The 14641-nt window shown below is 52.9% G+C and overlaps 1 protein-coding gene across 2 annotated transcripts; it reads left to right on the top strand.

The window, feature by feature from the left end:
• The first annotated feature begins 323 nt into the window (after window positions 1-323).
• Window positions 324-7662, top strand: LOC149915086 (uncharacterized). Of its 2 annotated transcripts, XM_090124141.1 has the most exons (11): window positions 324-459; window positions 531-650; window positions 1203-1364; window positions 2050-2127; window positions 2468-2527; window positions 2868-2936; window positions 3077-3148; window positions 3240-3341; window positions 4057-4161; window positions 4879-5026; window positions 5212-7662. In XM_090124141.1, the coding sequence occupies exons 2-11, from the start codon at window positions 623-625 to the stop codon at window positions 5264-5266; spliced, it is 879 nt and encodes a 292-aa protein (XP_089980267.1). In that variant the 5' UTR covers window positions 324-459; window positions 531-622; the 3' UTR covers window positions 5267-7662. The 2 variants fall into 2 exon arrangements, with proteins under 2 accessions (XP_089980267.1, XP_089980268.1); XM_090124142.1 differs by lacking the exon at window positions 1203-1364 and having other exon boundaries at window positions 5212-7661.
• Window positions 7663-14641: the final 6979 nt, after the last annotated feature.

The raw sequence follows: 14641 nt of genomic DNA, 5'->3' as shown, positions 1-14641 counted from the left end.
GCTGTGCCCACACCTCGCTGGCATATGTGGCTGAGAAGCCCGTGCACGTGGCCAGCCAGGAGCTGCTGCCCTTCTGACCACCTCACTCAATAACTCCTCTCTGCGTGGGTGCACATGCTGGAAGCTATTACTCAAGGAATAATACAAAGATAAGAAATAAGCACTAAACAGGGCTTATTGTCACGAGGTAACTAGACAAGAGGAATGAAAAAATGCATGCTGTATTTTGATTACAAATACGTAAGCACAAGCCCTGTGTGGGGCCTGGTTCAGCAGTTCAGCTTGCCTTGTGCACTTTGCCTGGTCGTAGGGAGAGTGGCAGGGTCTGATGCAGTGGCGGAGTTGTATGGACGCTGTGTTTGTTGCTCCGCATCCAAAAGTGCAGCAGTTTCTGGAGAGCCAGGTGGGACCTATAGGTGATGGTCCTCTCGCCACCGAGCGTCCAGTTGCCAGCAGTGGGTGAGTTCACTGGGACTTTGGGGATGGGAGGTGCCAGCCAGCAAGCCTTCAATTTCTGCGATTAAATTCAGGCTTGGAAGCGCGCTACGCTACGTGGGAAATACAGTTGGTGCAGGAAAGGGGATGTCCTTAGCCGAGGTACTGGCAAACTGAAGGAAAGCAGATGAAACTGGAGATCTATCAACAAAAATGTAAGCAGGTGACACTTGACTTGGCAGGTTTGTGGGAAGGTCAGCTTCCCCATGTTTGTATTTCAGCCATCACCCTCCATACCGGAGAGGCTTTCTTTGCTCGGCTTGCTTAATTGCAGCACGTTTCGCATGCATGGATAGCCTGTGCAATAGCGCCCTTGATCCAGACCCCATTTCCACATTGCATCTCGTCCTCAATGGCCTGAGGTGTTGTGGGAGCACAGAGCTGTAAATATTTCCCTCTTGGGGTAGCTGAAGCACTATGAAAGTCTGCCAGGCGAAGCTGTGGCTGCTCCATCCCTGGAGGTGGATGGGGCTCTGGGCCGCATGACCGCGTGGGTGGCATCCCTGCCCACGGCAGTGGGGCTGGGGTTCTAAGCTCTTTACTGTCCCTTCCAACCCAAGGCATTCTATGAGTCTGCGTTTCCATGACGTAAGCACCCTGGTGCAGTGCATCACAAGAGCGGCAGCCCGCGGGGAGCCGCCACCCGGAATCTCGGAGCCGTGAGGTCACAATGCCCCGTCCTCTGACTGTGCTGTGCTGTGCCGCAGGCTTCGCTCTGTGCGACACTCACTGTGGCTGCAGCGGTGGTGTTGGAAGCATGGTGCGAGTGTGGGGGGCCATGGCCCCTGCCCGCCTTGTCCTCTTCCTCCTACTGATGGCCATGTGTTTCCGGGAGACCTGTGCTGCTCCGTGGCGAGCACCGGGAGCAGGTGGGTGGGCAGAAATGGGACCCAAACTGAGCAGCACTGGCGGCAAGAAGTCAGGCTGCGTCCCCACGGCCCTGTGCCACACTTCCCTGGGGCCTGCCTTCCACGGGGGTGGTGTTGGGCAGGGGGTGATGGGCAGCACCGCAGGAGCCGAGCGGAGCCTGTGGCAGCGCTGCTCCCCTGAGCCGGCTCCAGCCATGCCGGGCTGTGGCTCTGCTGCTTGCTGGCTGGAGCACAGCCTTCATCCTGGGAGATGTCCTGGGGAGAGCTCAAACGATGTGTGCTGGGAAAAGCGTGAGCATTTCTGCTCCAGGCTCGCGGTACTCCTGGTACCATAGATGAATGCCAGTTTCCAGCACGGAGCCCCGGCCCACAGCCCAGAGGAGGAGACAGGCGTGCTTTCCTCCAGTGCTTCAGCGTGACCTTCCTGGTCATTAGCGGCCTCCCAGGAAGAAAGCCCCGGGGGGCTGCATCTTCTTCCCTGCGGTCCGTGAGGGATGTGGCACACGGCTTGGGGAGAGTACTGTGTACGCTGCCAGTGCCAGCCTACAGGTCAATCCTGGCCACTCTGCAACTTTGGAGACCTGAGTCCTTCTCCCGTGCCGTTCCACGACCCACATCCAGTGACTGAGGGAGAAGGAGATCACACCATGCAATGGGAATTGCTCTCGTCTGTTCTTGATTCTAGATGATGCGCTTGGTGCTCCCTTTGCAAATGATCGTTTGGGTCCGGATTTTGTGGCTGTGCCTGTGGGGCAACCCAGAGGTAAGTTGTGTCTGTTAACTTGGAGGCAGAAACGTTCACGCTCTCCTAGTTTACTTGGGTGCAGTTTTACTTAAGATCCTCTCAAGATCTTCCGTGCCTGTTTGTGCCTTGAAGGGCATGCACAGTGGAGCTGTGAGTATTTCTTTACTTGGAGAGCTGCCACATTTCAGTGGGAAGGTTACCGCTGCCCCTCCTCAGCTGAGAGAGCCCAGAGCTTTGTATTTGGGCCGTGGCATTCCCTGGCCCACCGCCAGAGCCTACAGGTCACTCAGGGAAAAGGAGGCCCCCACACGTGCTGGAAGCTCTCCTCACCTGTGTCTGATCACACTTGTGCCTGCAGGCCCTGCTGGTGAATCAACAGAAGAGGATCCTGTCTATGAATCTGAGGGGGATGCTGGAGGTAAGTCACCAGGTTTCATTTCCTTGCTATTAGATGATATTTGGCTGGGATAGTTCAGCAAGGCAGTGACATACCAAAGCCTAGGTTTAATCCAGTCCGTGCGGTTGAGGTTAGAGCTGGGGTGAGCTCCAGGAGGGCGTTCCTCTGGGCAGTTCTGCACGGGGTTAGTTGTGTATGACGGTGGTACTCCTGCAGGCAGCCAGGAACTGTTTCCAAGGTGCTCCTGTGCGGAAGGGAGAGAATAGTGTTGCTAAGGAATTCCCGGCATTAATTGCATCCTGTGTCATTCTGCCTGGAAGGATGTTTAATGGGAGTTGTTCTGTCCTGCGTTTGTTTGCAGATGTGACTGGAGCAGGCGATCCAGGATCCGCTCTGAGCTCTGGGCCCGAAACTCTGGAGGATGGCATGGGTAAGTCATGGCTTTGTAATTCCTGCGAGAGCTTTCATTGCCCATTTCAGTGCCGTTTCATGGCACGATCCCCCATATGCTCTGCTACTCAGTGATGCTGTAGTGTATGAGTGAAACTTTTCACGGGTCTCTGGTTGCAGAAGTGCCCCCATGGATGTCTTTGCCCGGTCGTTCGTTTCCTCCCGCGCTGGAGCCCAGCTGGAATCCCAGCGGTGAGTAGTTTGTCTTTACTGACTCCGCTGACTCACCGCTGGTCTCCAAAACTTCATGCACGTGATATTTGACTTCGTACATTCTGTACAGGTCCGGAAAGAGGAAAGGATGAACCCAGAAGAGGAAGATACTCCCCGGGCTCATCCCGTCTCCTAAAGGATCTGCTGAAGGAAATGGAGAAGGCAGCGCGTGGTAGGTATACGTCAGTGTGTTCACCGTGAGACCTGGGAAGCTGAGGTCTGACGTTCATGTGTGGACAAGCCGTAGCCTGCACAGCAGGAAGGGATCGCGCAGAGCCGTGCTGCGGTGGTGTTCCATGTAACGCCTTGCAGGCACTGTCGAGCACCAGAGATGGTCTGCTGCCACTCTGCATCCAGCCGAGACCCAGCGGCAGCTGCTCCCCCAGCACGACCATTACTTGTCAGAGCTGCTTTGTGCAGACGCTGGCACCCAGATGGCACACAGATGGCGAGTGCCGTGCTTCTGTTCATACAAAGCCCTCTGTGCAGCTGAGCAAGTTGAAGGCAGGAGGAGCATCCCGATCAGGGATGGCTGCCTTTGCTAATGCTGGAAATGAGCTGGAGACGCTGATTCTGAAGGTGCTTGTGCTGGAGCTTGAATTTCAGCCTGCAGATAGCTGGCTGTGGTGGGTGGAACGTGATGGGTGGTGACGCTCACAGCACAGGGTGTGAGGGCCTTGCGTAGGAGCTGATTCCTGAGGAGGCATGAGAGGGTCGGCACCCTCCAGTTCCTGGGAGGGCCCAAATGCCCTTGGGCAACGGAGGGGGTGACAGTGGATGCGGGGGGCTGGGACCAGCAGACTTTGCCTGAGCTCGGGATTGGAGTAGCTCAGTTCCCGATGAGAGCACATCACGTCCAAGCTTACTGTCCTGCTTTCCTTCTAAAGGAACTGACCAAGAAACTGAGCAGGATGCACTGCAGGAAGGCAGCCATCCCACACTGCCGGTCTCGGACAGTGGAACGCAGGCAGCGCCAACAACTGGCATGCCAGGTAATTTCTGTCCCGCGCTCATCCAGCGTCACTAACCAGAGTCGCTGTGTGCCTGCAGGCTCTTGCTGCCTGCCCTTGCACACCAGGTCAGCAGCCAAACCTGGGCGTGTGAGCACAGAGCACGTGTAAAAGAAGCCAGGGATGGCTCTCTGAAAATGGCTGGCCTCAGTGGGGTGTGGAGAGTTGTTCCAGCGGCGTGCCAGAGAAGGTACTTGCAGACCTCTGTGACGCTGCTCAGCTCCCACCACTCGCAGTTCCCAGAGAGTTGTGAGCTTTGCCCTTTTGCAACAAAGCCACCCGAGGGCGATGAGCGGGGTCCTGTGTGGCAGGAGCCTGCAGGAGTGTTTCTCCCCTGGGCTGGCTCCGGCTGTGCCCTGCGCTGGCTGCCGCCCGACCTTGAGCCCGGGGGGTGTCCTGCGGGAGAGCTCAGGACACGCGCGCTGGGGAAAGCGTGAGGGATTCTGCTCTGCAGTGCTCCCCACAGACAAAGCGCAGATCCCAGGGCACAGCCCTCGGCCCAGAGGAAGACACGGGTAGTGCCTGTGCAGCCTCTCCCTACCCAACGAGAGGTGGAAGCGATCCTACTTGTCCCCTGGTGCTTAGGCACCAGAGGCAGAGGCACCCGCTAGTGAAGCTCTCTTGGGTCCGTGAAGCACACTGAGAGATCATCTGTAGCGCAGGTGAAGGTAACGTGGGACATTGTCTCGTTTCTTCCAGGGATGAATGCCGGGAAAAGCACAGAGGCTGCTGTTCACAAATCTGTGCGGAAGCGCCACATCGCAGCCATGGTGATGTTCTCAGCTGTGCTGCTGTCTGCGCTGGTGCTGGCCTGTGGTGCTGTGATATGGATGTGCAAAAAATACCCGTGAGTTGGCTTTTCCCCAAAACACCTGATTGCTGCATTTGGCAACGAAGCATTTGTAGTGCCAGGATCCTGGACGGCCAAATCAGCTGCTGGCAGTACACTGCCAGGACTTACGTTGCCAAGTCTTTCAAGTTTCCGCTTATTTCCTGTCAGTGAGTAGTGCTTTCTGAAACTCCTTCTCACAGAGTGTGCAAGAGAGAAGAGAAAGCAGCAGAGCCAGCTCATCCTGAGACCAACTAGGAGGTGAGGGCAGAATGGAGCTGGGAGAGGCAACAAAGGAGACTCTTGCCCCGTCAAACAAGAATCTCAGCAATAGTTCCGGTCCATTCCATTCTGCCATCCAAGAGGCCAAAGGTCTTCAAAGTCATCTGGAAGGCCTGGAGCGTGAACTCAGAGCCGCGAAAGAGGTCCATGGGTCAGCAAACGGCCCTGAAAGTGAGAGCGGAGAATCAGCAGCAGAGCTTTTGTCCTTCATCCTGCACTCTCCAGGACAAGTATCACCAATAATTTGAAGATTCTTAGCTCGCCATAGCTACAACCCTGTTGAGGGTCCTGATGAGGACCCAGAAAGCGAGCTTCCTCCGAGCACCGGACAATACGTTAACGTCTTTGGAGATGTGGATGAGGATGGCTGGTTCAGGGAGAGCTGACAGATGGCATGGGAGGACTGGTCCCTTCCAGTCTGGTTGCAGAGGTTTCAGATGATGAACTAGATACACCTCAAGTTCCTGACAGAATTCCTGCATTACTCCGTCTGCAAGACCAGCCCCTGCTCCACTTGATGTTCAGGTGGAGCGTGTGCAGGATGTGGATGAGCTCCTTCAAACCAAAACCAAAACCAAAACCAACCAATTAAACACCCACAATAAAACAATCAAACAAACAAAAAACCCTACGCTGTTCTTTTTCTTGGATAAACGGCTGTTTACGAGGGTGGATAGTGATAGGACATGGAGGAGTGGTTTTAGACCGAGACAGGGGAGGATTAGGCTAGATATTAGGAGGAAGTTTTTTCACACAGAGGGTGGTGGAGCACTGGAGCAGGCTGCCCAAGGAGGTTGTGGATGCCCCATCCCCAGAAGCATTCAAGGCCAGGCTGGAGGTGGCTCTGGGCAGCCTGGGCTAGTGGTAGCCTGGTTGGTGACCCTACAAGTAGCAGGCGGGTTGAAAGTAGATGAGCACTGTGGTCCTTTTCAACCCAGGCCTTTATATGATTCCATGATTATATGATTGTATCAGACGTCGGGGCAGTAATGTGGAAGAAACAAGCCTTGAAGTTAAGCTTGGTTTGCTCTGCCCCTCATACACCTGATAATTGCACCCCTTGCTTGGCAGATGGCCTTTCTGTGGGGTGTAGACGAGGAAAGGGGAGGAGGAGAATAAAGCAGCAGTTTTGTCCCAGAGCTTTTGTTTCACTGGGGTCTGGCCCTGCTTTCTGAAACTAAGAGACAGCGTGTGGAAGAAGGACAGGGAGAGGTGCAAGGAGGTTTTGTTCTTGGTGCTGACTCCAGCCTGCTGCTTGCTGCTGGGAAAGGCGTGCTTGGCTCCAAGGGAGGATGTATGGTGGAGAGCCAGCAGCTGGCAGGTTTGGGATCCCCAGGATGCCCAGCAACAAAGGGCAACAGCCCAAGCAAGAGCTGGGGTGATTTGTTTTTAAACTGCATCCACTTACGTCCTGTCCCGCTGCATCTGTATGCAGCTGGCAGAAAGCAATGCCCTGTGTCCCATGCCGCCTTTGCACAAACTGGAACCAACTCCGCTGCGGATGAGCTCCTTCAAAACAAAAAACAAAAACAAAACCCAAAACCAACCAATTTAACACCCAGCATAAAACAATCAAACAAAAATCCCTTTGCTGTTCTTTCTCTTGGATACACTGAGGTGATACTTGTTCTAGCTGTGACTTTGCAGTGAGTCTTGAAGTAGATTTGAACTGCTGGAAGTTGGCAGTGTCTGCATTCCGTTCTCCTGGTTTCCTTGCTGGTCAGAGATAAGGTGCCATGCGTCCATTCTCCATCTCTAGCTGTCTCCTGAATCATGAGAACAGCCTTTCCATAATGTGAGGACAGCCTTTTCACAGAACTGGAGTGGATTCACGCCCATGAAGACACAGTGAGGTTCAAGAAGGCCAAGTGCAGGGTGCTGGGTCCGGGGCCATCCTGGGTATTTATACAAATCAGGGGAAGATCTCCTTGAGAGCAGCCCTGCGGAGAAGGACTTGGGGGTCACTGTCCCTTAAGAGGTTGGAAGTTCACAGTGAGGTAGACTGGGAACGTAAGGAAAAACTGTTCAGAGTAGCAGCTCTGGAGTCGGGGGGCTGCACAGAGCAGCAGCTGCGGAGCAAGATAAGCAGCATGAGAACCAAGGACACCTTCAGAAGAAGAAGGAACATCTCACAGCTCTGATTGGCTAAGCACCTGTGTGAACGGTTAAGGAGTGTTTTGCAGAATGCTCTGTTAACATGTATAAATAGAGAAGTGCTTAACAATAAAGCAGACAAATGCCACTTCACGGGTATTAGAGGAATTTCCAATCATGAGCTTCGCTTTTGCAATATGTATGAGCTAATTATTTCATGTATAAATAGCCACGATATACTTAATAAAGTTGAGACCTGTTGATCATGATAGCATGAGACTTGTCTCCCGTGGTCTTTTCTCCGACAGTAGACTACTGGCCTTCATCCGCTGGAGATCCTACCACATTTTTAGGACGCATGCTCAAGAGGGTGGAACAATATGTTAATAATTTCTTAGAATTCCAGCCCATTTTTGTGGAACTTTGAATATGTGTATGTTATGTCTGTAAGTATGTGACCAGTGCTTTTCATACAACATTTCCACCACGGCTGTTTCCCTCAAAGACTGAATACCTTTTTCGACAGTATTCCACTTTTTCATCTCAGGCTTCAGATCACCCTTGAAGGGCTATCTTTCCCTCAAGGCTGATAACACTCGTTCCCAGGGTGGCAACTCTGTCCAAACATCTACTAATCCCTCTGACAGTAGCTGAGTCTCTGGCAATGCTTCCTAGTTGGTGAGCTTCATTACCATCTAGAAACACACTACTGGCCCCGTTGTCCCAGCACCGAAGCAAGCAGGTGACAATAGTTTTGTTTGGGCACTGTTGCCTATCGTAGGCGTGGCGACCTGGTTCGGGAACGGCACGGCGACCAATCCCAGGTCGCTCGGTCCATCGGCTCGCGGACACCAATGTGGTGGACGGCAAATGGCGTTTATTGGCGGGAGAAACAGCCTTATATAACCTGGGCACTGAACGCTATTGGCTATCGGGAGGGGGACCCTGTCTTCCCGTACAACGCGATATCTTCCGGGCGCCAGACCCTCACTACAACATATCCCCCCTCCCTATGCACAATTAAATTAGGTAAAATATAACAATATATAACAATCTTCAATAGAAAACTCAAATAGAACAATCTTCAATAGAAAACTCAAATAGAAAACATAAGGTGCTCTGAACAAGAACATTCTTATAACAGTTGTTGGTGCTCTACCAACATGATGTTAATCGGAAGAAAAAAGCGAATGGGCTGTGGCCTCAGGTGCACTCCCCATGGATGTGCCAGGTAAGCTGGATGTCCTCAAAGAGCCTCACCAGGTAGGCCTCGCTCACCTACAGCTGGGCTCTGGAAGCGCAGGTCGGTCTTGAAGTCCTGCGTGATCTCGCACACCAGGCGCTGGAAGGGCAGCTTGCGGATCAGCAGCTCCATGGATTTCCGGTAGCGGCGGATCTTGTGCAGCACCACCATGCCGGCTGGTCACGCCGCCTGTGGCCGGCGCGGTCTTGTGGGCCGCCTTGGTGGCAACCGGGCCTTTCGCTTCCGCAGGCAGGGTCGAGGAGTCGACTGCTGCCTGGAGGCAATTTACAAATTGTGTAAAGCTCTCACTTCCATTTTGTCTTATGGTGGACCATGGCAATGGCTTAACAATAACTTTAGAGGCTGTGCAAATAGCATCCCTGGCTGCACAAGTAATTGTCATAACTTCATGGGCCTGGAGGCCCAGGGCCTGTGCTTGGGGGGTAATCATTGTTGGGTCTGTACCCATCAGCCGCTGCAGGCTGGAACCATGTAGCGGGTGATCCGCCCCAGTTACTTGAGCTAGTTGTCTTGCACAGTTATCTTCCCATTCTTGTTTAAAAACAATCATCCCTGCTCCGTCAAAAATTAGTCTACAGGTTTGTTTTATGTCAAATGGGAGCATATTGTCTCCCCCAAAAACACCATCTATAAGGGTGGAGACCATAGCTGAGTTAAGCCCTTTATCTGCAATTGCCTTAACAATTGCTTGTATATCCCTAGGGTTTATCGGCGAGTGGACCCTCTGTCCCTCATCCATCACTTGGACCAGGAACACTAGTGCGGCCGATGGGGCCCAGTCAGCACATGCAATCTTTTTTTTTTTTTTTTTTTTTTTTTTTAATCCAGTCTGTAAGAGGGATTTCTCCCTCTCGCGGTTTCTCTTTAATTTGGATGGGACTATTTCGGCTCTTAACTCTGTTCGTATTCATTCCCTCCTCCTCCGAGTTTAAGTCAATTGCGAACCACTCGTCCCAGCTAGTGTCTGACCCGGAGTCAGAGCCCGACTGAGCGGCCACTTCCGGTTTCCCGTACCTTTTTGTTAGGCTCCGGCCCCGCCCGCCTCCCTTGCGGGCAGGCCGTTCCCTCCCTCTTGGTTCGTCCCGCCCTCTGCTCGGCGGGATGTTCGCCCCACAGCGGCTTTTCTTCAGACGGCCGCTCTGATTGGCTTTCCACCCTTCACTCACGCTCCCCTCACCTTCCCGGTCGCTCCCACCGCCTTTATCTAACACCTCCTCGATGTTCCCGCCAAGGGCGTCCTCCCCCCGCCCTCCCTCTCCTGGCTCGGCGCCATCTTGGGGCGCATAGGGGGGCGGTCGAGCCCAAATTTCCTCGGGCTCCGATTTCTCCGCGGCAGCCCTGGCCTCCTCGATTAACCCACCCCAGAAGGATTTAGCACGTTTCTGTCCCTCCGTGGGCGGGTCGGGGTTCGATTGAGAGGACATGTAATCGTCATCATCAGAGGGGTGCAAAGTCCGCGTGGCCGCCCCGACTCCCAGTCCCGGGGTGGCCAACAAACGGCTCTCTGCCGCCCTCCAGCTCTCCCGCTCCCGCATGGCCCTGCGCAGGGACCGCGCGACCCTCCCCCACGACTCTAGGCTTCTCCCACAGCCCGAGGACATCGTCTCCTCAGTTAACGCTTTAGTGCATTTATCCCACACTTCGGGGTGGAGAATATCCACCGGCTGGTCAATGACCCCAATTCGCAAAAGCCTCGCAATAGCGAGAGTAAAATCTTTGGGCTTACAATCGATGCCCCACTGCTTATCTAACTGCGATACGACCTTCACAAGGACTTCCATCCTCCTTGTTGGTCCGGGAGCGTCCTCCCCGCCGGGCTGGTCCTGCCGCTCCGGCCGCCGTTCACCCGTCCAGGCGAATCCCGGGTTTCGGCACCACTTGTTGCCTATCGTAGGCGTGGCGACCTGGTTCGGGAACGGCACGGCGACCAATCCCAGGTCGCTCGGTCCATCGGCTCGCGGACACCAATGTGGTGGACGGCAAATGGCGTTTATTGGCGGGAGAAACAGCCTTATATAACCTGGGCACTGAACGCTATTGGCTATCGGGAGGGGGACCCTGTCTTCCCGTACAACGCGATATCTTCCGGGCGCCAGACCCTCACTACAACAGGGCACCATGTAAAATAAACTCCTTTCTTGAGCCTTGGATTTCAGTCATCTTCAGAGTTTGACGAGTAGTGGTAACAGTGACTTCCTCCTCCTTACTCTCCTCTCCACATCTCTTAGTTTTTTCCATTGCCTTTCTCAGTGATGGTGGTTTTGGGGACGGCCCCTGGCCAGGATCTTCCTCTACTTCCTCTGTGTCTTCTTTCTGTTCTGGATGCGAGGACACCCATTTCCATTTCTGTCCCTCCAGAGGGGCAACTGACATCAAAAATGGTACCTCCTGTGACTGATCAGGCTTGATTTGGAGACTTCCCCCTTTGGCTTGAACCTCAGCTCGGAAACTTTCCAGAATAGTATTACATAGAGCTCGGTTAGCACAAGCCAAGCCCCAAATAAGTTGTACCTCATCAAATCTCTCCACGCTGCACCGTCCCTGACTTAAATACTTGCTTAGTTTTAAGCAAGGGATCCCACAGGTGTTCAAGAGTGAAATCCCATGACGCTGCAGGTCCCCACACATCAACCTCTCCATATTCTCAACGTGCCAGTCAATGTTCTCTGGTTTTGGAGAACACTTCTTCCACGTAACATGAATAGAGAAGAATACATTCAGGGAGGTTGATAACATGAGCGTGAACGTGATCACTAACTCGGCATTCCAAAAATGTGTAAAGAACTGAGAAGAGAGCCTGGAACCCGGTTTGAACATCATGTTGTTCGTAAAGTTGGCTACTCCATCTGTCAATATTCAAATCATACAGCACTGCATATAGGTGCCAGGCAGCTGTCTCCATCAGTGCCCTTACTGGAGTATTAGCTCTTTAATTCCCCATGCCTTACATGCTGTTATGATGTGGGATACTGACAACAAAAATCATAAAACCATGACAGCTGCTCACTTTCAGAAGGCCTCAGATAGGCAGGGATGTCCAGCAAGGGATACCCTCATCTCCACTGCCAACCCTTAACTGAGGTCTGGGAAGGGATGGACCCTGGCTCTACCCCCTCCTGTCACTCAGGTGCATTGCATGCTGCTGAGCTCCCCTGGGTTGACCCTGCCTTCCCCCAGGTTCTCCATCACTGGTTCAGGCCGTGACTTAGCACTTGTGCTACACCACGCTATAAGCGTGTGTTTTCTAAACACGTTTCTAAAACTCTTTCCATCTCCAGCATTGGACCAACCTCCATCTCCGGGTAGCAGCAACCTCAAAGTTTCTACAGCAAAACCTGGTCATAGACAGAACTGTCTTGAAATGGGGTCACAAATCTAGCAACAAAATGCATCTGGTAAAAGTACCAGTTCTGCCACTAAATCATTTCATAAACAAGCTATTATCCATCTTCTGCCTCCTTCTCCACACTTGAGGAGATTGCTATTAACTAACCTACCTTGTCACTATTGCAGTGCAGTGTTGTTTTTCCCGAGAGGAGCCTTCCTTAGCTCTCTCTGTCTTTGATCCCACTGAAGATGACTTAGCCTATCCTGCAGTCATAACAAATCTTCTCCATCCGGGGAAGGCGCGGAAGAAGAGGAAGACAAGTGACACGCAGAGTATGTGAGAAGTGTGATCGGCTGCCTTGCAGCAGTCTGCCTCCCTGGATTCCTCCAAACCTGCTCTCCTTACTCTGGATTTATTTACATGCGCATCTCTGGGCTGGAAGCACTCTGGACATGCCTTTTTTGAGCATGGAAGAGTGCAGTTCTTCCCACTAAAGCCCCAGGAAGCAGTAATGTTTCTACACCCAGCACTCAAGTGGGGCCCTAAAGATGCCAGCTGGGCCATCCCCATGAGTAAGCAAGATAGACCCAGCCTGTTGTGCCTTCATAAGGCACTCCAATCTCATGACCGTGAGCCCTGCTCTGTGTCCTCCCAATCCTTTTTCCCCATGCCAGCTTGATAGCTGGATAGCAGCTACCCACCTCCTTTTGCAGCAGGCTTAGGGGGTTGAGGAATCAGCCCCACTGCTGCAAGCACGGTCAAGGCTTTATTCTCCCACTTGATGGTCAGGGTGAGGAACTTCACTTGCCTGGGGAGTCATCGAACAGAGCTGGTGAATACTTTGCTGGGCACCACAGTGGGCCAGCGCTCCACCAGCACTGAGACTCGCTGCCATCACTGAAGATCACAACTCAGAACTTCTCCATAGGCACTGGCGAGCAGTGCAAAGAGCAAGGAAGCCAAGGCAGCGTTGCAGTCATCCACCAAAAGTCAGGTCCTACCAATCACCAAACATATGTTTGAATGCTGCTCCAAATATTTGGAAGAGACAGGAACGAGATGGGAAGAAGCAGATTTCTTTGCAGGTGTCATTGCTGGAGCTCTGGGCTCTCCAGCTGCCTGGGCTGGTGGGAAACGGGTATGTGTGGCTGGGGGGAAATCCTCTTTATTTGTTTCTTTGTTTTCGTAATGATAAAAGGAGGGGAAAAAAATAGAATCAAGCAAAGATTTCGGCAAGGTTGGATCAAAAGCATCCTGAACATCACTGGGAGGAAAAGGGGATTTAAGAAGAAGACAGAATGGTAATGGGGTTATTTGAAGTAAAAATAATGGAGAAGTGAAGATGACTCTTGTGCAGCCAAATAATAACCAGTAAAGACCAATATGGCCTCATCGCGGTCAATGGAGTCCCAGGGAACTAGTAAGAACCAATAGGAATGCACATCTGTATGTCCCAGGGCCGGTGCTGGCCTCTGACTGTGGCTTTAGGCCTTGGGGCCAAAGCTGGCCTCCTGGGCTGTGGCTTTGTGCCCCAGGGCCAGTGCCAGCCTCATGGGCTGGGGCTGGGGCTTTAGGCCCCGTGGCAAGTGCCAGCCTCTCTAACTGTGGCTGTGGCTTTAGTCCTAGGGCTGGTACTGGCCTGTCTGGCTGTGGCTGTGGCTTTAAGCCCCATGGCCAGTGTCAGCATCCCTGGCTGTGGCTTAAGGCCTTGGGGTCGGTGCTGGCCTCTCAGGCTTTGGCTTTAGGCCTCATTGCCCGTGCCAGTCTTTCTGGCTGTGGATGTAGCTTTAAGCCCCAGGGCTGGTGCTGGCCTCTTGTGCTATGGCTGTGGCTTTAGGCCCTGGAGCTGGAACCAGTGTTCAAACGCACCCCGAACGTTGCCAGGAGGAAAGGGGGGTTTAAGAAGAAGACAGAAAGACAAGAAGGAGCACATTGGAAATCTACACGAGCGCTTAAAGGTGATTTCAGGCGAGCTGGGTGGAAGGAAGGGGGCAGAGGATGAGAACAGATCTTCTTTGCCCTTCGTTTTAAGGAACATTTAGGGAAAGGGGAGTGCAGGGGAGAGTACCCGACATCAGTTCTTAACAGTAAAACATCTGCTCTTTCTACTGCCACATTTGATTGATGGTAGTAAGGTACATAAAATACCCAATGAATTCCTTCTTATTTTGCTTGGTTTTGCACTTCATCACGTGAGGAATGTGAGCAGGAGGTAGAACCACAATGAGCTCTCCCTTCAGCTTCGCACTTCACATGCTTTAGCAGGATTGTCTGCTTGCAGTTTCAGTCTATGCTGGGGCTGTTGGTGCATCCTCAGTGCTGGGGACTGACTCTCAACAGATCGCAGCGAGGGAGCTGCTCTTCTGCGTACAGAGCCCTGACCCCGAATCGGATCATCTGCACATCATTTAGCACCAGGCTCCCTAAGAACATGAATTACGAGGACTGCAGCGTTCTTCAGCTTAACTGGGCTGCTTCATGATCATTGTAGCCAAGACGGCCACCTGCTGCCACTTCACCTGCTAGACCCCTTCAGATTACAAGCAACAAATTTAAGGCAGCACCTTTCCCACCTGGCACTCAGTGCATGTGCCAAGAAGTTATCATCAACATGCTTTAGGGATTTCCCAGCCCTGCTTTTTGGCTGTGTGGTACCCCTCCTTAC

The sequence above is a fragment of the Phasianus colchicus genome, chromosome 24 (assembly GCF_987193195.1).
Source record: "Phasianus colchicus chromosome 24, bPhaCol1.hap1.1, whole genome shotgun sequence".
In the NCBI taxonomy this organism is placed as follows: Eukaryota; Metazoa; Chordata; class Aves; order Galliformes; family Phasianidae; genus Phasianus; species Phasianus colchicus.
Note: the sequence above shows the minus strand (reverse complement) of the source record. Positions and strands in the feature narration are given on the sequence as shown.